The 25,091-nt window shown below is 41.6% G+C and overlaps 1 protein-coding gene across 8 annotated transcripts in view; it reads right to left on the bottom strand.

Annotated features, from left to right (window-relative positions):
- Window positions 1-1,451: 1,451 nt before the first annotated feature.
- Window positions 1,452-25,091, bottom strand: part of IL20RA (interleukin 20 receptor subunit alpha) — a 47,165-nt gene continuing 23,525 nt past the window's right edge. For 2 of the 8 annotated variants that reach the window (XM_032274658.1, XM_032274662.1), the window contains exons 2-7: window positions 19,119-19,254; window positions 13,527-13,705; window positions 11,912-12,087; window positions 10,899-11,043; window positions 6,108-6,247; window positions 1,452-3,830 (exon numbers count right to left, since the gene is read on the bottom strand). In XM_032274658.1, coding sequence (XP_032130549.1) covers window positions 3,033-3,830; window positions 6,108-6,247; window positions 10,899-11,043; window positions 11,912-12,087; window positions 13,527-13,705; window positions 19,119-19,254 — 1,574 coding nt within the window. In that variant the 3' untranslated portion in view covers window positions 1,452-3,032. Of the gene's footprint in view, window positions 3,831-6,107; window positions 6,248-10,898; window positions 11,044-11,911; window positions 12,088-13,526; window positions 13,709-19,118; window positions 19,255-20,031; window positions 20,048-25,091 lie in introns of those variants that run through there. The other 6 variants (XM_032274659.1, XM_032274660.1, XM_032274663.1 and 3 more) reach the window with 4 other exon arrangements.

Here is a 25,091-nt window from a genome sequence, read left to right as displayed (position 1 = left end):
GATTGGCTCCTTGGTATTCACTGGGTTTGGTTCCTTGGTATTCATTGGGGGTTGGTTCCTTGGTATTCATTGGGGGTTGGTTCCTTGGTATTCATTGGGGATTGGTTCCTTGGTATTCATTGGGGGTCTGGTATCTGAGGATACCAAAATCCATGGATGCTCAAGTCCATGATATAAAATGGTGTAGATAAACTACATACATTCTCCCATATACTTTACATCATCTCTAGATTGCTTGTAATGACCAATAGGCCTAGACATCACTTCACTTAAATGCATTCAATGTAGTACTCGGTGTGATGCAAATTCAAGGTTCAGTTTTTGGAACTTTGTGGATGTTTTTTTAAATGAATGTTTGATTTGCTATTGGTTGAATCCATGGATGCTAAACCCACAGATACAGAAGGCCAACTGTACTTGTCAGAATCTGAAGCTCCAACTTGTCATCTTTATTTGAACCTCAGGCATAGAGATGGAATCTCAAGCGGATCAGAGGGTGGCTTCTTGGAGATGGTGAGAACTGGCCACAGAAGGAACAGGATGTATGACAGCTGCCTCCCACACAGACATACCACATCTAAGGAGATGTCACCACCCCCACGAGAAATGTCTACTGTATGTTCATGTTTGAATGTGTGTGTGTATATATAGAGATTCGATATATACATTTGTTTCAAAGAACTGAAGCAGCAAAATTAGAGAATGCTCAATATTTCTGACATGCTTGGAATAACAAGAGATGTAAAAGCAACTCAGAGTTAGATTCCCCTTTTACAAAGCCAGATAATGTGGCTAAACCACTGAAGGATTTCAATCTGAGGGCACAAAGTAGGAAGCAAATTACTATTTACTCTCAGGTAAGAAAAACAGAGTTAGACAAGGTCTGTCTTGAAATCACTATAGTTGTGTCTAAATGGCTTTTCTTTCTTTTTTTTTCTTTGAGACCGAGTTTCACTCTTGTTACCCAGGCTGGAGTGCAATGGCGCGATCTTGGCTCACCGCAACCCCTGCCTCCTGGGTTCAGGCAATTCTCCTGCCTCAACCTCCTGAGTAGCTGGGATTACAGGCACGCACCACCATGCCCAGCTAATGTTTTGTATTTTTAGTAGAGACGGGGTGTCACCATGTTGACCAGGATGGTCTTGATCTCTTGACCACGTGATCCACCCGCCTCGGCCTCCCAAAGTGCTGGGATTACAGGCGTGAGCCACTGTGCCCGGCTGGCTTTTCTTTCTGGCAGTTAACAGTGGGACCTGGCAGTTAATGATGACGATGACAAACACTTATGGAGCACTCACTATGTGCCCAGTACAGGTCTGAGTACCATCTACAGTTCAACTCTTTTAATCCTCAAAACAATCCTAATGCAGCTCTTATTTCTATTTCACAGATGAGGACACTGAAGGACATGGTAGGTGCTTAGAAAATATTTTGTGAATGGAATTAATAAGCAGGACTATATCAATCCTTTTATTTTTTCTTTTGCTCTTAATAACAATTCATTCTTTCTCACTTTTGAACTACTTTTACAGTTAGTGTAATACATTTGTTCTCCCAAACCAGCAGGATCGTTTTTATAAAGATTGAGAAGAACAGAACACTCTGGTTAATATAATTACTCTCTAAATTAAACCATTAGATCAGAAACTGTTTGCATCTGTGGACAATCACAAAAGGTCATGACCCCAGAATCATCTCTCCTACCAGGGTTGTCTGCTTGTACCAAAAATATCAATAAGGAAATACGGGTGATATCTGTTTTCTTGAAAGAGCATCAATGGATTATGAGTTCATGATTAAAACAAATACATATTAAGGCAAATCATATGAAGTTGCTGTTTGTCAGATTTAAAACAGCCAAATATCAACAATTACATATGGTTCAACTTAATAGATATTGTCCCATTTCAAAGCAGCATGACTGAAGAATTTAATTTTCTTAACAAGTGGTAAAGGAAATGAGAACAGCTACCGGAATTGAACTAGAAAGGTACTGTTTTATGGCACAGTTTAGTTCCCACAGCAAATTATGTCAAATTTTAATAAACTCTCCCTTACATGGTCATTTAACTTATTTTTCTTGTATGTTCTGTATTTATGAGTTTTAATATAATAAGAATAGAGGATATTCATTCACAGATATTCTAGAGTCTTTGAACCACTGCCTATTCTAATGTTTGATATTCTAACAGTAACACAGTAACACAGTGCTTTACTGAACACTTCCTAGTTATAGACTATGTAAATATCTTTTTGAAAACACATTTCCAGAAATAAATGTAATATTCTATTATAATATGTGCCATTTTCTTTTAGGTTAGTTTTGAGAGACAATAAGCCCCTACTAAATTATTGAGAGGACACTTTTCTGACTACAAAAGAATACTCATTTATGTTTATATTCCAGAATTACTCATAAAGTATTGATGACGACCTCTTAAAGTAGCCAAGAGTGTGTGATATCATGAAGGTCTGGGCCTGATTTATTCATTCTAAATATGAATCATGATGATAGTTGAGGTTTTCACATGTAACCAACTTACCACCGACCTAGCGGTATGTGCCTGTTTTAAGTATCTCCTCCAGCTCCCAATAAACCCAGTTCTGAAAAAGTAGTATTTATAAAATGAATACTCTTTGGGAAATATTTTTTACAGTGCTATGTACACATGGGACGAACCCAGAAAATAATCGCAGAAGTGTGTCTGTTTGAAAATAATAAACAAAGAGGCCAGAGTATGCCCACCTGAATAAATTCTGCACCCAGCCTGGCAAACATTTATGGACTGCTTCCTCTGTATAAAGAAACAGGCTAGCTCCTGCACTCTGGACACCCACCACCATTGTTAAAAGACCTGCATGCATGAACCAACCAAATACGTACTATGAGAATAGAGAAAAGAAATAAGTAATTCTCACAGACACTGAAAAACTGGAAAAAACATCTTTTATCCCAGGTACTTTATTGCTGGGATCAAAGGGGTAACTCACTTGTTTGCAAAGAAGGAGTCTGGCAAAAGGAAGTGTTGTCGTCAGTTTTCCATCTGTACATATAACCCCCATTCCTCCATGAATTGCATGAGATAGGTTTCATTTTCTCCCGGTAGCCTGTCTGGAGCCAGTGCCTCATAGAGTCTAGACAGAAGGCCCTCCTCCCAGAGCCCATTCCCCTCTGAAGGCTCGCAGCCCTCTGAGTCCTGGTCAAAGCTAGACAATGAAGGGATACACAGCCTGCCAGTTTGGGGGTCCCAGTCAACCAGGGTTGTCGATGGCTCTTCCTTTGGACCCTCCTCCAAATCTGTGTGCTCCCGTGCCAGAGGGTCTAAGTCTTGGAGCTGAGGGCTACATGAGTAGTGTAATGTTTGCAGACCCAAGACTGCCAGCGCTGCCTGCGAGTCAAATAATCTTCCTTGCCTGGACACCTCCTCCTGCAAACTGAGCTCCTGCTCTTCAGGCCCTGCACAGATGTCAGTGGTTCTTACATCATACTCATATTCGATGACTGTTTTATCTGGGGATATTGTTCTGCTGATGGACTCTTCCTGGGTGAGGGAAGTACCTTCTGTGTTTTCTTCAGAGTCACAAAAAATTTCCATCAAATGCGAAGCATATCCTAAATGTTTCACCTCCTCTTCCTCCTGAGGGGGCTCCAGGTTCCTGCTAGGCTGAGGATTATTAAGGCTGGATACATCACTGCTTTTTCCCAGCAAACCCGTCTCCTGATGAGAAATTTTAGAATCCTCCGAGATACTGAGGGTGATAAAGTTAATCACGATTTTTTCAGATGGCACAAAGAATCTTTTGTCAAATTCATTTCCATAAATCAAAATCTATGAAGAGAAAAGAGAATGGTTTTCACCTTTTCACTTTAGAGAGACATTAAAAACAGCTGTTAGGTAGAATATCTTGTCACCAGATAGTTTTAAAGACCTACTCTTACCAACTCATGTAAATGAAAGTTATGCTTGCAATATATAGAAAACCTCACTCACTGGGAGTAGAGACCTAAAGAGACTATGTAGAGACACACAAAAGGCACATGGAAACGAAGTGCTTCACTGGGTGGTCATTTCTCCAGTCCAAGGCTGGGGCTTGGGGCATTGGTGCCCTCTCTTCTAACTGGCAGGAGAGATCATTCATTTCTTGGCGTTTTTTACATTCTGTAAAGTCAGAATCTCAGCCACACGAAGAGTAGCAAAGACTGAGTATAGCAGAGTTTGTGACATTGTTTTATTTATACTTTGCTATGTACTTGTTAATAAGCTGTGGTTACCCTGGCTACCTGCCCTGTTTTTGGATATGTTTGAAATGCAGACAGGCATGAGAACTGGAGGTAGAAAGGGAGGGAAATATATGAGCAGGGATGGACTTTACTCCTTACACCATTCTGATCATGCTATAATAGGGCCAAAAAAGGAAATTCATCTGCCAGTTTATGGCAGACAGAGACACTCTAAATCATGTCAGGGAAGCTCAGATGAGCTTAAAATATTGCTGTGGGTACCGTAAAAGATGCCTGTTACCTAAGAAAGCATGGGTTACAATCCTCATTGTCACTCTAGCATGTGATTTCATTTAACTTTACAAAACAGAACCTTTAGCTTCATTCTTTTACATTTTAAGTTTCAACAAAATCACAGGTGGTCAATTCTCCTGTGAATGTTCCTTCCAGAAAAGGTCTCCCAATGCCATTAAGAAGCCAATTCTGAAACCTGAATTCAGGCAGAATCATAGAAAAACTTAGAAATGGAACTAACAGGAACCAAGGTATGTTATCAGGTACATGTGAATGTATCTTTTAATAGTTCCCAAGAAAATAGTTTTGATTGTCAAAAATATGCTCAGCCCTTCAGAACCTTTCAGCACATGGTTGCACCTCCTTGGGTTTATTCTTTCTTCTCCTCACTGTGAAGGATTAAGTCCCGGCCATGTTCCTCCTAAGTGTGTTTCTATTCCATGTCTTTCTCTCTAGCCTGATATCCCGCTCTCGTCTGTTAGACTTGAATCTTCTCTCCCCAGGACAAAGCCATAGCTCCCTGGGTGTTTCTCTTGTTTCTAGTCTTACTTCCCTCCAAGTTGTCCCGGAACTAATATCTGGTTGGATCTAAACCATGATACGGACTCGGACTCTGACGCTCCCGACTTAAAACCCTATGGAGATTTCTCTTTGCCGGTAGAATGAGGCCGAGCTCCTTAGAACAGCACCCCAGTTTTCCCCTTACTCGGACCCACCTCCCACTCTCCAGTCTCATCTTCTCTAGCTTCTCATCCGGAGCCTCCTGGTTCAGCGATGTCAGGCAGTTTCCACACATCCACCCACCTTTCCCCTTGCTGTTTCTTCTGCCTGCACTACGGATCCTAACTCCTGCTCACCTCTCATAACCAAGCCCTGGCATGAGAGCTGAGCCCCCATGTGGGGTTTTGGGGCCCTCCTTGTACCCCCAGAGTTCCCAGTGCCTGCTCTCATCTTAGTCTTCACATATGATTTTGAAATTCTAGGCTCCGACTAGGTTTGAACTTCTAGAAGGGCAGGGATCATGACTGAACTTATCTGTGTACCCCAGGACCTTGTATAATCTGGTCATTAAATGGAAAATCTTTTCAAAGCTAAGGAATCTTTATCTTTCGTTCTGTTAGTGAGCTAATCCAGAAGGTTTTTTTTGTTCATTTGTTTGTTTTTGAGACAGAGTCTCATTCTGTCACCCAGGCTGGAGTGCAGTGGTGCAGTCTTGGCTGGCCGCAATCTTTGCCTCCCGGGTTCAAGTGATTCTCCTGCCTCAGCCTCCTGAGTAGCTGGGATTATAGGCATGCATCACCATACTCAGCTAATTTTTGCATTTTTAGTAGAGATGGGGTTTCATGCTGTTGGCCAGGCTTGTCTTGAACTCTTGACCTCAAGTGATCTGCTTGCCTCAGCCTCCCAAAGTGCTGGCATTATAGGCATGAGCCACCATGCCCAGTCCAGAAAGTGTTTTTTAATTCACTAGCTATTTAACTTTAAATTCACTCTTCCCTTAAAGGGAACTGTATCTGTTCTAGGACCTCTTCTTCTGTCCTCCTGGAGGTGTGCTATTATAATAAAGACCCCTGCCACACCAAGCACTCACCAGATTTGCTGGGTGTTTCTCTTCGCCAACGTGGATATATCGATAGATGGAATAGCCCATCACAGAAAAAAGAAACACGGTAACAGATACGGGCAAAACATACCAGAAGATGATTTTAGCCTTGAACTCTGATGATTGATCTGTTAAAAAAAAAAAAAAAAAGGTGGGAAGTGCGGAAAAGGGGTTACATAGTTGTGATTTGATGTGATGGGGAAAAAACTGGCATCGTTAAGTGGCTTCTGGGCAGATTATTACTTTTGGGAACTCAGTTTTCTCACCTCTATGTTGACAAGCTTAAGCTAAAGTTATAAGGGGTCTCAGAATTCTTACTCTCCCTAACAAGAGACAGTCTGAAGGAATCTGAACTCACCTCAAATGTTTACACTAAGAATACATCAATCATCCAAGTCAGCACATATTCTACCATCGTACATCTTCTGCCTATGAGATTCATGCTGGTTCCTATATTTGAAATTGTATTTGATATTCAGGTAACTTGCAGAACTTCAAACAAACAACAAAACCCTCCTGTGAAGATCCCATCAAATTGCCTCACTTTTCCACGCCACCTGTGCACTCAATCTTCCTGCATGTTCACTGGAGGACACGAGTGCATGGTGCCACCTTTTATGTGAGTAGCAGAACCATTCTTGCACTGGTTGGCTGGACTCTCTGGGTAGGCTGGAGCCTGGGGATGAGTGTAGGGAGGTGGCTGGATAGGGTACAGTGCGAATGGCAGTTGACTCCCTTCCCAGGCCTGCTGTGCTGTAGGTTTATGATGAGTAAAAGCCTGTAGAAGAATGAAAAGACCTGGGAAATAGTTTTAATAAAAGCAGTACTGGCCATATTGGTGATGACGAGAGCTCACTGTGACTAACTCATACTTGTTAAGCCACTATGGTGTACTTGGAAGTTGCGATGGTTAATTTTATATGTCCAGTTGGCTAGGCTACAATACCTAGATATTTGGGTAAACATTATTCTAGAGCTTTCTGTAAGGTTTTTTTTTTTTTTTTTTTTTTAGATGGGAGACTAACATTTCCATCAGTGGGTTTTTCAGTAAATCAGATTACTATTTATAATGTGGGTGAGCCTCATGCAATCAACTGAAGACTTTAATAAAAAATGTCTTGACGACTCCAAAGAACGGGGAATTCTGCCAGCAGCCTACCTTTGGGTGCGAAGAGCAAACATCAACTCATCCATGGGTTTCCAGCCTGCCTATCCTACAAATTTGGACTTGCCAGCCTCTATAATCCTGTGAGCCAATGCCTTAAAATAAATCAATATTTCTAAACAAATAAATGTATCAATATCTGCATCGATATCTATCCTATTCTTTCTGTTTCTCTAGAGGATCCTGATCGATACAGCAGTAGGAAAAAGAGTCAAATGACAAAAGTCCAAGTGTACTCCTTACACACTAACAAAACCAGCAGGAGTGTGACCGGAACATTCTAATCCAGGAGAAAGTTGGATGCTCTTGATGCTTGGGCCCAAGAGAAAGCAGCAAAATCACTATCTGGTTAACTATCCAGTTGAAAGCCTGGAAACAGATGTGTCATGGCTGATGAGAGTGGTCAACAACAGCCAGTGAGAAAAGTCCAGCATGCAGGCCTGTTGCCCTGCATGATTCCCAAGGAGCACATTCATTGCCAGGTTCTGCACAGAGACGTGCCAGTGCTGCAGTGCAGATGCTGCAGGTGTCAGAACACCACCTGCCCTGCTTTTAGCCTGCAACTCAGTCCAACCCTCTTAATACAATCCCTGGTCCCTCGATGAGCCTGACCTAATTGAAAAGAATCATAACAATGACTGATGGCATTCCATATACACTAGCTCATGTTTACTACAACAAACCCAATAAACTGTACCTGTATTTTAGGGATGGGGGACAAGAGAGCAGAAATATGTTTCAAAGAATAGTCCCAATAAAGGTGCTACTGATTATTCAGAAAGCAGGTCCTCACAACAGTGTGTTGGAAAGATATCTCTGGTGATATAACAGCTGGGATAGCAGGGGTTCAGAACTGTATCTGTTCTAGAACCTCTTCTTCTGTCTCCCTAGAGGTGTGCTATTATAATAAAGACCCCTACCAATAACAATTAACTGTTATTCTGTTAATTGTTCTTTCTTTTCTTTTCTTTTTTTTTTTTGAGACAAGGTCTCACTCTGTTGCTCAGGCTGGAGTGCAGTGGCACAATCTCGGCTCACTGTAGCCTCAACTTCCCCAGGCTCAGGTGATCCTCCCATCTCAGTTTTCCAAGTAGCTTGGATTAAAGGTATATGCTACCATACCTGGCTAATTTTTGTATTTTTAGTAGTGATGTGGTATAGGAGATTGGTCAGGGTGGTGGGAAAAATTATAGGAAAGATGAAAACCTTCTTGGACGGCCAGAAGCTTTTGCAAAAGCTTTGGGAAAGGGTTATAGCTGAAGGCAGCCTAATCCTCTTACCTTGAGCTAATAGCAAAGAGCAGATAACAAGGGAATGAATGCAGAGGGCTTTATTTAGATAAGTTTGTTTACCTATTTCTGCATAAACCAACCTCTGATTATCCACAGCCATGACTGCTCTCTACTCGGGGGGTCAGCAATGTTAATTACCTGCAAATGGTGTTTGTTTGTGACCCTTGTCATTAAATCATTTCTAAAATAAATATGAGCATCTCCGACATATTGGGGCTGCATGACTGGACTCCCTCTTTGGGGTCTGTAAGCCATGGGGTCTCCTAGCTTCACTCTCACAGGCAAAACACTTGTGTCTGTGAACTACTTTCATCTGTTGCTTGGCCAGAGTCTGCAGGTCAGACTTGGCAATGGAGTTTCACCATGTTGCCCAGGTTGGTCTTGAACTCCTGGACTCAAGTGATCCTCCCACCTCAGCCTCCCAAAGTGCTGGTATTACAGCCATGAACCACTGCACTTGGCCACTTTTTTCATATTAGTGAGAAAGTGGGCTTCATCTGCTTACTGAGAAGTTTTGAATTTACTCTGCATTTTGCTGCTTTTGCTCCACTTGTGTTAATGATTTCCACAGGAAATTCATTCCCACCAGCTGGCACTGATCAAGGTGTTAGCAAAGAGAGCACTTCTCCCAAATAAAAATATGATTTCTTCAATATGCTTTGTTTTGCTGGGCATTTTAGTTTCATTTGATATATGGTAAAGACTCCTTCACTGTAAAAGAAAAGCTATGATAAAGACAGACAGTCAAAAGCAAAGCCTTGCACTTTTCACATGTACTCACAAAGTTCCCTTTCTTTACTTTGGAACGGTTTCATCTTGAAAGGTGGGAGGGGTGAGGGAGGAGGAAAGCAGGGGTTATGGATTCCTATTCATGGCTGATGACAGAGCCAAGGCGTGCCGTGGAGGTCGTGGACCTCTGTCTCTAGCCCAGCTGTTTGGAAAAGAAGCAGAATAATAATGGATGAAGAGCCCTTCGATGCAGACAAACTTTAGAATTCATTTTCTTTATATTTTCATGTTTTGAATTCAAGCTCCTCTCACTCTGAAGGCAGAAAAATTAAACAAATGCCAAGCTCACAACTCTGTATCTCCTCATAGGAATGGGCATCTCTAACCACGGTTCCCTGGCAGCCCAGTTTAGAAAATGTGAGGAGATAATTAAAAGGAAACAGAGAGAAGTAACTGTAAGGATAAAGAAGTGATCACTTATTTGCTGATCCTGGACGGACCCTCACACAGTCAATCTAGTTGCACTTGAACACAACCTGAAGCACCTATAATTAGTATTCCCCAGGGGAAGTGAAAAATAAATTCTGCTTTACAGTGATATTAGAATAACGCTTTGTTTCCACTGATAAAATTGTCTGATGTTCTTGGAGACCACAGAACTTCTATTGATCAGACTGATATTATTTTTTGTTTTTATTTGAGATAGAGTTTCATTCTTGTTGCCCAGGTGTAATTTTGGCTCACTGCAACCTCTGCCTCCCAGGTTCAAGCGATTCTCCTGCCTCAGCCTCCCAAGTAACTGGGATTGCAGGTATATGACCCCATGCCTGGCTAATTTTGTATTTTTAGTACAGATGGGGTTTCTCTATGTTGGTCAGGCTGGTCTCAGACTCCTGACCTCTGGTGATCTGCCCCCTCGGCTTCCCAAATTGCTGGGATTACAGGCGTGAGCCACCATGCCTGGCCTTATTTTTTAATTTTTTGAGACAAGGTCTCACACTGTTGCCCAAGCTGGAGTGCAGTGGTGCAACAATGGCTCACTATAGCCTCTTCTGGGCTCAGGTGTTCCTCCCACCTCAGCCTCCCGAGTAGCTAGGACTACAGGTGTGTACTACCATGCCTGGTTTATTTTATTTTTTGTAGAGATGAGGTCTCATTATGTTGCCCAGGCTGGTCTTAAACTCCTGGGATCAAGTCATCCTCCCTCCTTGGCCTCCCAAAGTGCTGAGATTTCAGGTGTGGGCTACCATGTCCAGCCTGATTATGATTTTAAAGAAGAAAAAAGCCACATGTAAAAGTTTTTCGTTGTTATTTCACAAAACAGGTAATGGAGGGACCATGGGAAGATTGCTGGCAGCAGACACAGGACTGTATGAGTTCTCCCAGGGGGTGAGAACACTTCTGAATGTTAGCCAAGCTCAATGGCAGAGTCCTAGGCTGCTCCATGCAATTCTGGTGGTAGCTGTTTCTGCCTTTGCCTCAACCTGTTTCCATTAGACATGGATTTATCAAAATCTTGTTTAAATCATCATACTGCCTTATAGTTTTAGCAGATCTCCTTCCTAGACCAGTGGAGATTTTTTTAAAGCTTACCTTTCAAAGTCCTGGCACACTGCTTCTCAGAAGGCTGAGCACGGCGAGGGGGCCCTGGGACAAAGGACTCCACATGGACACAGTACAGTGTGTTCGGCTCCAGCCAGGTGAGCACCAGTGTGTGGTTGGTCACACACTGGGACCACTAGGACAGGGAATTGCAAACACTGGTTAGAGCCAGACATTTCTTGGACCACCCCAGACAAAGAACTCTAGAAGGAAATAAAAGACCAAGCCACCATTGAGTCCTTTACTATCAGTATAAGCTTTTTTTATTCAGCAACAGTTTCTTTTTTTTTTTTGAGACGGAGTTTCGCTCTTGTTACCCAGGCTGGAGTGCAATGGCGCGATCTTGGCTCACCGCAACCTCCGCCTCCTGGGTTCTGGCAATTCTCCTGCCTCAGCCTCCTGAGTAGCTGGGATTACAAGCACGCGCCACCATGCCCAGCTAATTTTTTGTATTTTTTAAGTAGAGACGGGGTTTCACCACGTTGACCAGGATGGTCTCGATCTCTTGACCTCGTGATCCACCCGCCTCGGCCTCCCAAAGAGCTGGGATTACAGGCGTGAGCCACTGCGCCCGGCCGTGCAACAGTTTCAATATGCTCTTTTCTTTTAGCTCAGCAGAGCATTGTCAGGAACTGGATCAATGCTGGGAATAATTTTAAATAACACATGGATAGAGTTCTTATTCATTGTCCTGGGTCCTTGCTCACATGTTGTTTTTCTCAGAGAAAGACTGCAAATGAAAGCTCTCCATCAAAGTGAAGTGCACAATCTCCTACACTCCAATAGCAACACCATATCCTGTTAACAGAGTTTCTGTAAAGATCTGAAGTTAGTTCTGTAAAATTTCTATGTATCAGCTTCAACTGTATCATGTGCAGCATCTCTTTTGAATATCAGGTCTTCCCAGAGTCACATGCAGAGAATCAAAGCATCAGGGCCATTGGCTCCCACATTAGCTACAGAGTAATACATGAATAATATGCCCCATTCCATTGCAGGCTTACCGTTCTATTTGATTTAGTGTTCGACACAGAGACATTATACTTCAGATTGGAGTATATTTGTTGCATGGAAATAGGAATGTCTTCTGGATTTCTCTTCCACTTCTCTGGAGCCGTCAGGACAACAGAAATGGACTTATCACCTACAGTCAGTGCCACCTCTGGTGGGCCAATTTGTGCTTAAAGGAGAAGAGAGAGGTTATTATCATGTTGAGATGTACAAATTACCTTAGATAAAGCTACAGTATAATCCTACTCGGATCAAAGCTCTAAAAGACACCTTCTTACAGGAGATGCCTCAAAATGTACTAAGGTGGGCTCAAGTTATGCCTAATTTTGAAACCATTTCACACAGCCTGATACAATGTTAGAACAGCAAATTCAAGTGTTATATTTCCTTATTCACATGCATAAACAGTATCTGGTGATGGTCAATGCCATCAAAAAAGGTTTGTAACATTTCTTTGACTTGAAAGGTTGGTGATAAATGACAAAAACATGATTTGATAAGTGGAAAATCAGAGATGTGATTAGAATGATCTAGAACAGAGACAAGGAAACTTTTATCCTAAAGGTCTGGACAGTAAATATTTTAGGTATTACAGGCCATATGACCCCTGTTGCACTACTCCACTCTTATAATGCAAAAGCAGTCTAAGGTAACTATGTAAACAAATGAGTGTGGGGCTTGTGTCCCAATAAAACTTTATTTATGACTAGACACCAACATTTCAAATTCCTGTACTTTTCCAATGTCACAAAATATTCCTTGGATTTTTAGAAACTATTTAAAAATATAAACACCATTCTTAACTCTTGGCCTGTAGAAAAACAGAAAGGGGGTTGTTAGATTTGTCCAAAGGGTAGTTTTCTGACCTCTGATCCGGGAGGGCTCCCTGACTTATGGAGCGCCTGTAGAGCTCATCATGACAGCCCTGAGTGGGTCCTTCATGACTGAGTCAGCCACAGCTCAGGGGATGGCAACATTATAAAAGCAGATACCAGGAAGACGTTGCCTTGGTTCTGAGTTACACTTGGAAATTGCATCATCACACTACCAAGTTCATATAAGAAAAGGCATAGTTGGGATCATCAGGACAATCTTTAATCAGTCTTGTGGAGACAGTAACAGTCCATAAACCCACACCAAATAAAGTCAGTTTTGTTCCTCAAATTACATAGCTTCTACTAAGTAGTAAGACAAAGTCAAAATTTGATATCATTTTCATCTAGTATCAACTTTGGATCTGGGAGAGATCTTACAGACCACTTGGCTAAACCTTTGACTCAAAGATGAGACTCAGGCTGGATGTAGTGGCTCATGCCTGTAACCCTAACACTTCGAGAGGCTGAGGTGGGAAGACTGCATTAGCCCAGGAGTTCCAGACAAGCCTGGTAACGTAATGAGGTCCCGCCTCTATAGTCAATCAATCAATCAATCAACGTGAGATTCAAAGCCAGCAAAGTTAAGGACCTTGGCCTGCTCACTCAACCCACTGGTCCAGAATAGAGCCAAGAAGAGCACCTTTCACTGGGCAAGGCTGTCTATGAGGCTGAGACTGTTAAACTTGATATTAATATATGTTTAACTGATAATTGCAATAATTGCATTACTTACTTTCTAAAAAAGGATAGAACCGTCCACTCTCAGCCCATTTGGAACACTCTGTTCCCCAAATGGCCTTAACTTTGGCATAATACTGGTGTTCGTAGTCAGAAGTTTCAGCAGAAAGATCACAGTAGGTCCTACTGATATTTCTGCATTCTGATTTATTCAGCCATTTCTTTTGCCCATATCTGCTAAGAAAGAAGCTGAATTAATAATGAAGTGCCCTCTATACTTTACAATAAAAAACTCAGTCATTTTATAAAACTGAATGGAACTAAAGACCTTCTGTTCAGAAAAACAAAAGTGCCTGTCATTGAGATAAAAAAGAATCCACTTTTGCTGTGGGCAATTTTTTTCATTAGCTGTCAGGAACATGAGTCAGTTTCTGTAATCACCTTTCTTTCTGTGAATTATAATGTGGATAGTACATTTTGAAAGCATGTATTTTATTGTTATTCTTTGGCTACAGTATAATTTTTACATATTGTATGATCAATTCTTCTAGTAATTATCTATGTAGGTTTTTAGTCTACCATGTACACAGGTCAGTTTGATGGATTGTTTTAAGAAAAATTTGTCATTTTTGGGGGGAAGAAAAATTACCTTGATGTTCCCGTAGCATATAAAAATATAAGCATCAAGAATTCTAGGAAAAATACACGAGGCTGGAGTGCATACAAAAATCTGCATTTTCAATAATGATAGTGATGATGGTGATGATGATATTGACTAGGTTGGTCACGTTGGTTTTCCTTTTCTTTACTAAAAACAGCAAATAGGGATGGGGGCAATATTTTTAGCCCTTTTCAGGCAAGAGAAATCAAAGTGTAGAGTACAGGTGACATATGATAAGCCAGTGAAAGGAACAGGGGAGGGAGCATGGGAAAGCTGATAGGTTACAAGTGGCAACCTAGGGAACAGCTGAGAGGACACTGCAGTGGTCCAGGGGAAGTTGTAGGTCACTTGGACAAGGATGGGGGCAGTAGGATAAATAAGGACAGGAAAAAACTAAGAAATATTAGGAGAAAGGACTTGGTGATAGAGAACATGTAACAGATTAGGGAAATGAAGGTGGTAAGGATGCTGTCTCTTTCTGTCTGGAGTAGATGGGTGGAATGGTGGTGATAGTTGCCAAGATAAAGGGCACTGAGACAGAGCAGATTTGGGAAATGAATGGGGAGGCATAGCAGGAGGGAAAGACAAGACATTCACTTTTGATGTCTTGAGCCTGAGTATGTAAGAAATATCCCAATGCAGATGCCTAGTGGGCAAAAGGGCTCAGGAGAGACACGTGAGGGGGAGGTAGGGATTTTGGAGTCAATGGCACCAAACTGCTCATTGAAGGCACAGGCATGAATGAATTATCTGTGGAGACAAAACAAAGTCTAGGATAAAATTTCAGCAGCATCAAGATTTAAGGGTTGGATAGGAAGAAGACCTGGAAGTTGCAGCTATAGATGAGAAAAAAAACATTATCATAAAGGTCGAGGGAAGAGTGTGTCTTGAGAAAGAGGATATGTCCATGCATTGCCAGGCTTATGGCTGTCATCTCTTTTCAGAATATGGCAACAGATTTCTGAAAGTAAAGATGCTTTCCATTTCCTAAGTACCATACCTACCAAAGGCATCAGAAACATAGCCAGATGTTACTGACCAACTTCTCCATCCAAGTGATCACTGTTACTTAGGGGCTTTCGATTTTTTTTGGCCATGATCCACAGGGGAAAAAAAATACATTTTACATTGTGATTCAGCTCACAACATATACAACTATCTAACATATTAAAACAAAAATTTTACAAGAAAATATTTAAACTTTACCACATGACTTGCATTCAGTTATTTTTTGTTCCACTCCATTCCACACCATTCCATTCCTTTCCATTAAGACTAATGTTAGTTATGTCCCTCAACATTCACTTCATGACTCATCAAAGAGTCTTGAGTTGTGGTTTGAAGACTATTGCCACTGCCCATGTGATCCCTCCCTCCTCAAACTTCCTCGCCCTGCCAAGGGCAGGGCAGCTTCCCATGACAGATGCTGATGCAGGAGAAAAGGCTCTTTACAAGATTTTGAACAAGATAAATGAATAATAACCAGAATCACTCAGCATATATTCCAGTAATAACACTCACGCATGGCAAACATTCATGTGGGGCCTTCAGTGGTCTCTGATTTACAAGCTTTTTCTCGTCTAATTATCATAACAACCCTAGGGGGTAGGTACTCTTATTTTCATCCCATTTTATAGATGAGGAAGCTGAGGCTCAGGGAGATTAAGGGATCTACTCAAATTCACATGACTAGTAGAAGGCATACTGGGGATTTGAACTATTCTTCCCTGACTCCAAAATTTGTTTTTAGTACTACATTCTATTTTTTGCATTAAACTCTTTGGTGGATAGAATTTAAACTTTTGTTAAATTTTCATCTTGGAAACAAACTTCACTCAAAAGCATAAAAGTATAATCTGTAACTTACCCAGCTAGGTTGAAAGCCTGGCTATGAACTATGGACTGTCTGACTGCAGAGCTGAGCTTGGAGCCCTCTGGCAGTAAAACACGCTGCCCTCTCTCTACTCCTTTCCATCTTTCACGTGCATAGGCATGTAAGAACTCCGACATGGCAAGCTGCTTTTAAAGTACATTATTTTTAAAAGTTGCACAATCTAAGTATCTGCTCACACAGAGCAGTGATGACTGCCTATGTTTTTAAAATCCCTTTCTGAATCCCATAAAACATAGGACAGAGCAAGCTCTTTGCTCCACCTAATGGAAAAGGAAGCAAGGGCATGCTCATGAGCTACTTCTCTCTGCAAAGCGATTTCTTTCCTCTAACACTGGTTCCTGAGAAACTCCTTGGAAATGAGAATGAGTTTCTAGATAAATGAGGTCACTGGCTTTAGTGGTCTGAATTTTTTTTTCAAAGACAACACTGATTTGATTCGTTTTTGAAAATATGGTAAATGTTTGTTAATTCAAACAATCAAACAATTCAGAAAGTATAATCAAAAGAGAAACAAATCACCCTAAAACCCATTACCCCAGAACATTTGGTGTATATGATTCTGGATATCTCATTGTGCTTCTGTATAAACAGAAGGACGATTAGAGAGCAGAATAGATGGACAAAAATTAGATTATACCATACATATGGTTTTAATAAAAGTAGTCAATTCAATGTGCCTTGAACTTTAATAGAGAAAAGATTTTGAAGTGAAATTAAAGGAACTGCTGAAGTGCAAATGTTTGTCACCACAAGAGATATTTGTTTCTAAAAGAGCTTTTAAATTAAGAAAATGGTTTGTGAAAAATATTGAGAGGTTAATTATTAAAATAATGAAATATTGTCATTTTAGATCACTTTTAAGGGCTTCTGGCTATGAAAATTAGCATACAGTTTTCCCCCACCTTTTCCACCTTATATTATTGTTTAAGTTCAAATTATTTTAAAGAAACTTCTGTAATTACATTTCCATCACTATTTAGTCTTAGTTCTACATTTAGATGAATTCAGTGCATGCTACCAGTCTTTTTTGTCATCACTAAGTTCTTCTTTTGGGTTATCTTTATCTCTCAGTTAGCTGGAGGTCATCCTTAGTGCTCCACCTGATCCCCCAGGAAGTTCTCAGGAAAGTGATCTCCTGGGTTTCCACCTGCTTTGAAACACCAGTCTACTGAACTCAGTGAGAGTCTCAGGTCATACCTGTCTTTTCCTCAGAAGAAGTATTCTGTTGAGTGTTGTCAGATTGAAATTTCCCTTTTCTCCCAACTTGAGTTCTGCTTTTGCTAAAACGGGCATGAATCATTTAATTTTCTTAAAGTCCAGTAACTTCACCAGGATATGTCTTGCTATTGTTTTTACCAATTTTTTTCTAGACATACCACACATTCATGATACACAGTTCCAGTCTTTATTACCTGTTCAACCATTACTACCACTTAGCTCTCACAGGTTTTTCATCTTGATACAGTATTTTTATATTCCAATATTCCCAAGCTCTGCACACTTCCTTAAAAAAAAGTTCTCCCTGTTGTCTTAGAACCTCTTCTTTCCCTGTTTTCTTTGAGCTTTACCTTTACAGATCCTGTGGTTTATGTACTCTTAACAAATTTACAGACTGTTATTTGTTTTAATTCTTCCTTACTTCCATAGCAAAGCTTTTTGGAAAACTGTATTCTTTTTTCCTCCTTACCCCTCCCAGGAATTATGAATAGGTGCTATGCTAGTTCCTTTGGGACTATTGCTCTTTGAGTGGGGCCAGCTGTTTGTTGAACAGGCAAATGCATATAAGAATAGGGCTCAGAAAATGAGCTTTTGCTCTCCACAATTATTTTTTTAAGATAAAACCTGGCTTTATCACCCAGGCTGGAGAAAAGTGGTATGATCTCAGCTCACTGCAACCTCCACCTCCCGGCTCAAGCCATCCTCCCACCTCAGCCTCCCAAGTAGATAGGACTACTGGCATGTACCCTCATGACTGGCTAATTTTTGTATTTTTTGTAGAGACAGGGTTTCGTTATATTTCCCATGTTGGTTTCGAACTCATGAGCTCAAGCGATTCATAAGTCTCAGCCTCCTATAGTGCTGGGATTACAGGTAAGAGTTACTGCATCTGGCCCGTGCTCTCCATAATTTTAAACTTCTGTTTCCATCAAACACACTCTCATGAAATCTGTTATTCTCTTTGCTGGGAAGGCTGCCTGCCCTCAGGTTTTGGGCTGCAGGAGGCTGATGTTGTAGCCTTCCTGGGCTGCCTCCTAGCCAGTGCCACCTCCCTTTCCTCCTGTCCCCTGCTCAATCCCAGCTTCTCCCTGGGTTGGGACGGGGCCTCCTCAGTGAACACGTGCTGTGTGCCTGATTTCTATTTCAGCTCCTCCATCTCTGACATTCTGTGGCACCCAACTGGGGCTCCACGGGGACATTTCCTTAATTTCTGGTGGTGGCAATCGTTAAATTTCCATACTCTCAGACTGTTAAGTGAGCCTCTTAGTACTGTGACACTTATTTTTGTGAAGTCGTTTCCTGTGGTTGGAGCTGGGAAGGTATAGGTTTGCTTTCCACTTCTGCAGCTGTTTTCTTTCAGATTCCACAGAATCTGGCTTAGGTGCTTCCTAGTTTGTGGTTGGAGTTGTGGCCATTTCCTTTGTTTCTCTGAATCTGTTTTGCATTCTTTCTTGTTTGCAATGAGTTTTGAGGGCCAGATGAAATGCCTATTCATTGCTGTCTTTAAGTAAAACAGCTGAATGCACGAAATATACACATGGTTTCAGGGAGTCTAAGGATGCCTATAATTCAAAACAGCTTAGAAATTTCAGAGATGATGGACTGCTTTGTTTGTACTGCCACCTGATAATGTTTTGACCAACTTCTTTTCTCTGTCTAAATAACATTTCCTTGCCTGCGCCCCCTTCTGTCTCCATGAAGAAACTGTTTTCTAATTTAATCTTACAAAACATCAAGAAAACTTAACCTGAAACATCTAAAACTTTTCTCTTTTTCAAACACATTTAATACCACAGATAGTTTATCTTTGCACAATTCACAGGAGTCTGAGTCTTGTGTTTGTAAGCTAGCCAAAAGGAAAAGAAGAAACTTACATGAAATACTGCACAGTGTAAGTAACTTTAACTCCTTGAAGATCCTCTGGTCGATTCCATTGTAGGACATTCTTCATGTTGATGGATAAGAAGGTGATGTTTGCAGGTTTAGGCAAACCACCAGAGACACAGGGAACTAAAAAAGCAGCAGAGAGAAATTGAGGTCTTAGTGGTGGAAAAGGTAAACATGATTCATGTAGTAGTTAGTCTCCAGAGATGGCCCCCAATACACCATGCCTTGCAGTATGCATGTCCTATGTAACAGCTCTCAAATGGAAAAGAAAATGTGGCAGAGGTGGCCTTAGGAGTCAGCTGTGGGATAAGAGGGCAGGTTCTAGGCAGAGAAACCCAAGATGGGAAAGGGCCTATCCAAAAAGACAGTGTCTTTGGAACTATCAAAAGATCAGTTTGGAAAGCTGACGAAGAGGACAGTGGCCAAGATGAAATCTAAGGAGAACAAAGGAGCCAGATCCCCCATCTCTCTAAACCATGGGAAAACATCTGGATTATATTTGAAATTCATAGGAAAGTATTGAAGCCTCTGCAGCAGGGGAGAATATGAACCTATTTATATTTCAAATGGATCGCTTCACTGCTGAAGGGAGAAAAGACTGGATGGACCAAGGGGAGAAGGGAGAAGGCAGTGAGGCCATAACTGCATTAGCCCCAGTATGCACCAAGATGCAGGCTGTGGAGAGGGAGATGTGTGGACAGCTTGGAGCTCAAGTTTCAAACTAGCGGTGGGACCTGCCGATGAAACAGAACTGCACGGGTTCCATCAGAAAGAGAGTGGCTGTGCTGTGAAAGCAAAATTAACAGATGAAGATCCAGCAAGGAATGCTCACGCTTTTATCTATTTTGATGATACAAAGGAGTGATAAAAAATAGAATTAGGCGATGCGTGGGCTCACACCTCTAATCCCAGCACTTATGGAAGCCAGATCACTCGAAGGCAGGCAGATCACCTGAGGTCAGGAGTTTGAGACCAACCTGGCCAACATGGTAAAACACTGTCTCTACTAAAAATACAAAAATTAGCCAGATTTGGTGGCAGGCGTCTGTAATCCCAGCTACTTGGGAGGCTGAGGCAGGAGAATTGCTTGAACCCAGGAGGTGGAGGTTACAATAAGCTAAGATTGCACCACTGCAGTCCAGTCTGGGTGACAGAGTAAGACTCTGTCTAAAAACAAAACAAAACAGAATTAGCAGGTTTTTTTTTTAAAGGAAAAGAAATAGTACATTTAAAAAAGAAATACAGTTTTAAACCTAGTATTCTCTTTTGTTTAAAAAAATTTGCAAAATTTTTAGGCACTGTGTTTGTTTCAAGTTTGAAAAACATGAAGAAAGACATTCCTGAATAAACATCTCAATAGGGAAAAATCAATTTTCTAACCTGCTAGTACTGATAAAATCATCGAATCAACACCAAAGTGAAAACATGTCACACCCACGTTGCTATCAGGAAATGGGTCCCAATTAATGGGTAACAAATACATTTTAACAAATATATTTGCTGTCTGGAAGCATGGCTCTGCTTCTCTGCAATTTTTGAGATTTCACATCCCAAATTAAAAAGCCATTGGATCGGTACACAGTTTTGTTTGGGGAGTGCCAGACCATCATGACTTTGGTTTGGTACACAGATTCTTCAGATGGGCGGGTCCAACCTCTCCTTTTGCAATTCTGCCAAATGCACCATGTTCACCAGCCACACCAAAATACTTTCAATACCTGAACTTACCCTGTTGTTTCACACCTTGACAGTTTAGGTCCCTTCTGCCTACGGTGTCTTTTGGAACTAAGAGGCAGACCCCTTGTTCTTCCACGTGTACATCATTGAATAAATATTGGCTTGTGCTATTTTAATGACATGATTGTGCTGACATGTGTAGGGTATGCATGGTCTCCACTAAAGTGAGGATTCCTGACCACAGACATCTGGGTAGGAGGCTGATGTTTCCGAGAGGAAACAGAACTCAGAAGACTGAGGGAAGAGGTATCAACTCTGGATTCCATTTGAGGTTTGAATGAGGAAGGATATGTGAGGATGCTCCTTTGAGTTGTGGGTGTAAAATGGTCTTTGCCTTTAGAAAGCTGTGAGGAGTAGTCAGGGAATTATCTGCTTAATGAACTTCGAGGTAATGATTGATGGCCTGTAGCTTGTAAGCCACCTCGAGATCTGTGTCCCCTCTCAGTGTTTATTTCCCTTTTGTTATATTATACCTTGGCGCCATAATGGAATGTTTGTGTTCCTCCTCCCCACCAAAAAATTCACAGGTTAAATCCTAACACCCAATGTAATGGTATCTGGGGGTGGGGCCTTTGTAAGGTGATTAGTTCATAAGGGCAGAGTCCTCATGAGTGGGATTAGTGCCCCTATAAAAGAGACCCCAGAGAGGTCCCTCGCCCCTTCCCACATGTGAGGACATAGTGAGAAGATGACCTTCTATGTATGAACCATGAAGTGGGCCTTCACCATCCACCAAATTTGCCTTGATCTTGGACTTCCCAGCCTCCAGAAGTGTGACACATAAACTTCTGTTGTTTATAAGCCACTCAATCTATCACATTCTGTTCTAGCAGCTGGAATGAACTAATACATTTGGCCTTTGGGAAATTCTTCTAGCCCAGCTTCATTTATGCTCTAGCAGCAAAGGAAAAAGTCCTCTGTTTGCTCTTAGGAAGGAAGAACAATGAATTAATAAGATAGATCCAGTAGGAAGAGAATAGATTAATAAGATAGATCTAAATGGGTAAATTTATCATTAGTGGAGTTTTATAAAATGTGGCTGCTACATTGGTTCTAAGAGTTACCTTGAATACAGGTCTGTAAGTACAGCAAAATGGTTTGTGACATTTTCCTAATGGCCTCAAAGTAAATACTAGGGTTGTCATCTAAGTATGCTGCAGTTTTAATTATATGCCTGACAGTAAAAGTTATTTCTTTTTTGTTGTACTGCAGGAAAAGCCTATGCATAGATTAGTGCCCGATGAACACCAGTTAAAAGTAGTAAGATTCCCAGGGCAAACTCATAAAGAGCCAGGGTAATGAGCCTCTGTGGTTAACCCAACCTCTCTCTTTCGTGGCTGAGGCATTTCAACATTCCCTTTATGACCAGCACATTCATTAACCAGTAGAGCAAGCAAACAGGTCGCAAGAGACTGGACAGCCAAGTGTGTTCAATTCTGGAGAGTCCCCTTTGGGACCATTCAAATTTCTGAAGCTTATGACCAACTGGGGTAGCTTTACATTGCAGAAGCCCTGCTCAACTTTGCTCAGAGAAGGTGCCCAGATGTCCTGCCCCCTTTACCCTTCTAAAGCTGAAGCTGTGAAGGACTGAGAGGCTCTGAGCTGTTTGACACTGAACGCCAGGTCTTATATGGTCTTTGTACTCTCAGTGCCTGGCAAAGAAATGCTTTAGAACTGAACTGACCAGGTACCCTTGGGGCTGACATAAATCATGGCAGATCCTAGATTCACATGAGCATTGAATTGAAGTGGAACAACTTGAACTACCGAATCTGTGTAGCTTGAAATCATCTTGGTAAGCTTACATTACACACAGGATCTGCACCATCAGAAGATACTAAACAGTTGGATTTTAATGAAGACACAGTAACCCATGGCGTGGCAAGTGGTTGCTAAATATTTTAAGTGTATTTTTAAATAGGAAAATTCCTTCATAGGTTTGTAGGAAAAAGAAATCCCAGCCCAAGTGAGTTTTCTACCATGGGAAAAAGGTTAAAAGGCAGTACAAAAAAAAAAAAAGAAAACAGAGGATGATTGACTAATTTCAGAAAGCAGATGTTGTAAACAATGACATGCTAACCACCAAAGTGCAAAACAGGTATGACTGCCTTCATATAGATTATCTTAAGCATTGTTTTAATTTCATCATGCTGAAAAGAAAGGCATGTTTTCTTCTGTCCCAAGTTACAAATCCTTTCTCTTTTTTTTTTTTTTTTTTTGAGACGAAGTCTCACTCTGTCGCCCAGGCTGGAGTGCAGTGGCACAATCTTGGCTCACTGCAACCTCTGCCTCCCAGGTTCAGGCAATTCTCCTGCCTTAGCCTCCTGAGTAGCTGGGATTACAGGCATGTGCCACCACGCCCAGCTAATTTTTGTATTTTTAGTAGAGACGAGGTTTCTCCATGTTGGTCAGGCTAGTCTCACACTCCTGACCTTGTGATCCACCCACCTCGGCCTCCCAAAGTGCTGTGATTATAGGCGTGAGCCACTGCGCCCGGCCACAAACCCTTTCTCTTGAAAAATATTAATTGATCTCCCTTCTTTGTCTAATTATATATCAAGTTCCCACAAAAAGTTAGTCTTCTTCTTCTTCTTTTTTTAAATTGCCCAGGCTGGAATGCAGTGGCATGATCTGGGCTCACTGTAATTTCTGCCTCCTGGGTTCAAGCCATTCTCCTGCCTCAGCCTCCTGAGTAGCTGGGAATACAAGCACCACCCACCAAGCCCAGCTAATTTTTGTATTTTCAGTAGAGATGGGGTTTCACCATGTTGGCCAGGCTGGCTTCGAACTCCTGACCTCAGGTGATCCACCCGCCTTGGCCTCCCAAAGTGCTGGGATTACAGTTATGAGCTACCATGCCCAGTCAAAAAGTAAGTCTTTTAAACAGCACTCAAAATATGATTCAGTGAGTATCTACCTGAGGAAAAAAGATGCACAACTGTCTTCTATAAAGGACGGAGCATGATATGGTACTAACATTAGTTCCTTTGCACTTGATTTTCTTCCCCTAATCACCACCTCACCATTATTTCTCTGACTAATTGCTGGACCAGTGTGCTGCCTCAGTTTTCTCCGTAATAATACTGTCCATTCTTACAGGGTACTGCCAACTGCCCTAACCCAATGGTTTCTAATAATTGTTTACGTGAATAGCTCAGGGAGAGATTCCCTAATAAAAGTTCTAGAGTCACACTGGAGCCTACTCCATGCTCTATGTCTTAGCAGCTGTGTGCCCTCAAGCCAGTTACTTAACTTGTGCCTCAATCTCCTCATTTGGAAAATGGAACAGTACTATCTGCCTCTTAGGCTTGTTGCAATGATTAAGACTCTTAACTAGAACTCCCAGAACAGTGCCTGGCACAAAGAAAGAGCTCAATAAGTATTCACTCAGTATTGTCCTCCAAAGTTACTATCCTCATTTTATAGCTGAGTGGATAGAGGCCCAGGGAGGTTGAATGACTTGCCCGCTGTGTTTTAGCTATTTGGTGGACACTCAGGCCCAAGTGTGCTGGCTGAGACAGGGTGCTTGCCTGGGTTACTTACCTTTAGGTGAGTGGGAAATGCTCCTAAGTACAGTGTTGTGGGAAGAAAGGACTATATGACCATGATCAGTTTTGCACATTAAAGATTGGAGCTTCTAAGGAGAGATATAAGAAAGTCAATGAGGTAGACTCAAGTATTATTCTTCTTTTAAGCTTTTCCTGGTGGAACTGTTCACAGTCATATTCATGTGACAAATAGTTACTGGTGCCTACTATGGGCTAGGAGTAGAATCTATGATAGGCATGGGGGTACAGCTGAGGATAGAAATAGACACAAGGGCTGGGCACAGGTGGTTCACACCTGTAATCCTAGCATTCTGGGAGGCTGAGGTGGGCAGATCACCTGAGGTCAGGAGTTTGAGACCAGCCTGGCCAACATGGTGAAATGCCATCTCTACTAAAAATATACAAATTAGCCAGGTGTAGTGGCAGATGCCTCTAGTACCAGCTACTTGGGAGGCTGAGGCAGGAGAACTGCTTGAACCAGAGAGACCTAGGCTGCAGTGAGCCAAGATCATGCCTCTGCACTCCAGCCTAGGTGACTGAGTGAGACTCCATCTCAAAAAAAAAAAGAAGAAAAAGAAAAGAAAAGAAGGCCCTACTCCCATCATGGAGGAGATATTTGATATTTTCTGAGTCTGGGGCCCAACCCTTCAATATAGACTTTCTCTGCCAGGTACC

This window comes from Sapajus apella, unplaced genomic scaffold, assembly GCF_009761245.1.
Source record: "Sapajus apella isolate SASKATOON/1434 unplaced genomic scaffold, GSC_monkey_1.0 scaffold6, whole genome shotgun sequence".
NCBI classification, from domain to species: Eukaryota; Metazoa; Chordata; class Mammalia; order Primates; family Cebidae; genus Sapajus; species Sapajus apella.
This window is presented reverse-complemented; position numbering and strand designations above follow the sequence as displayed.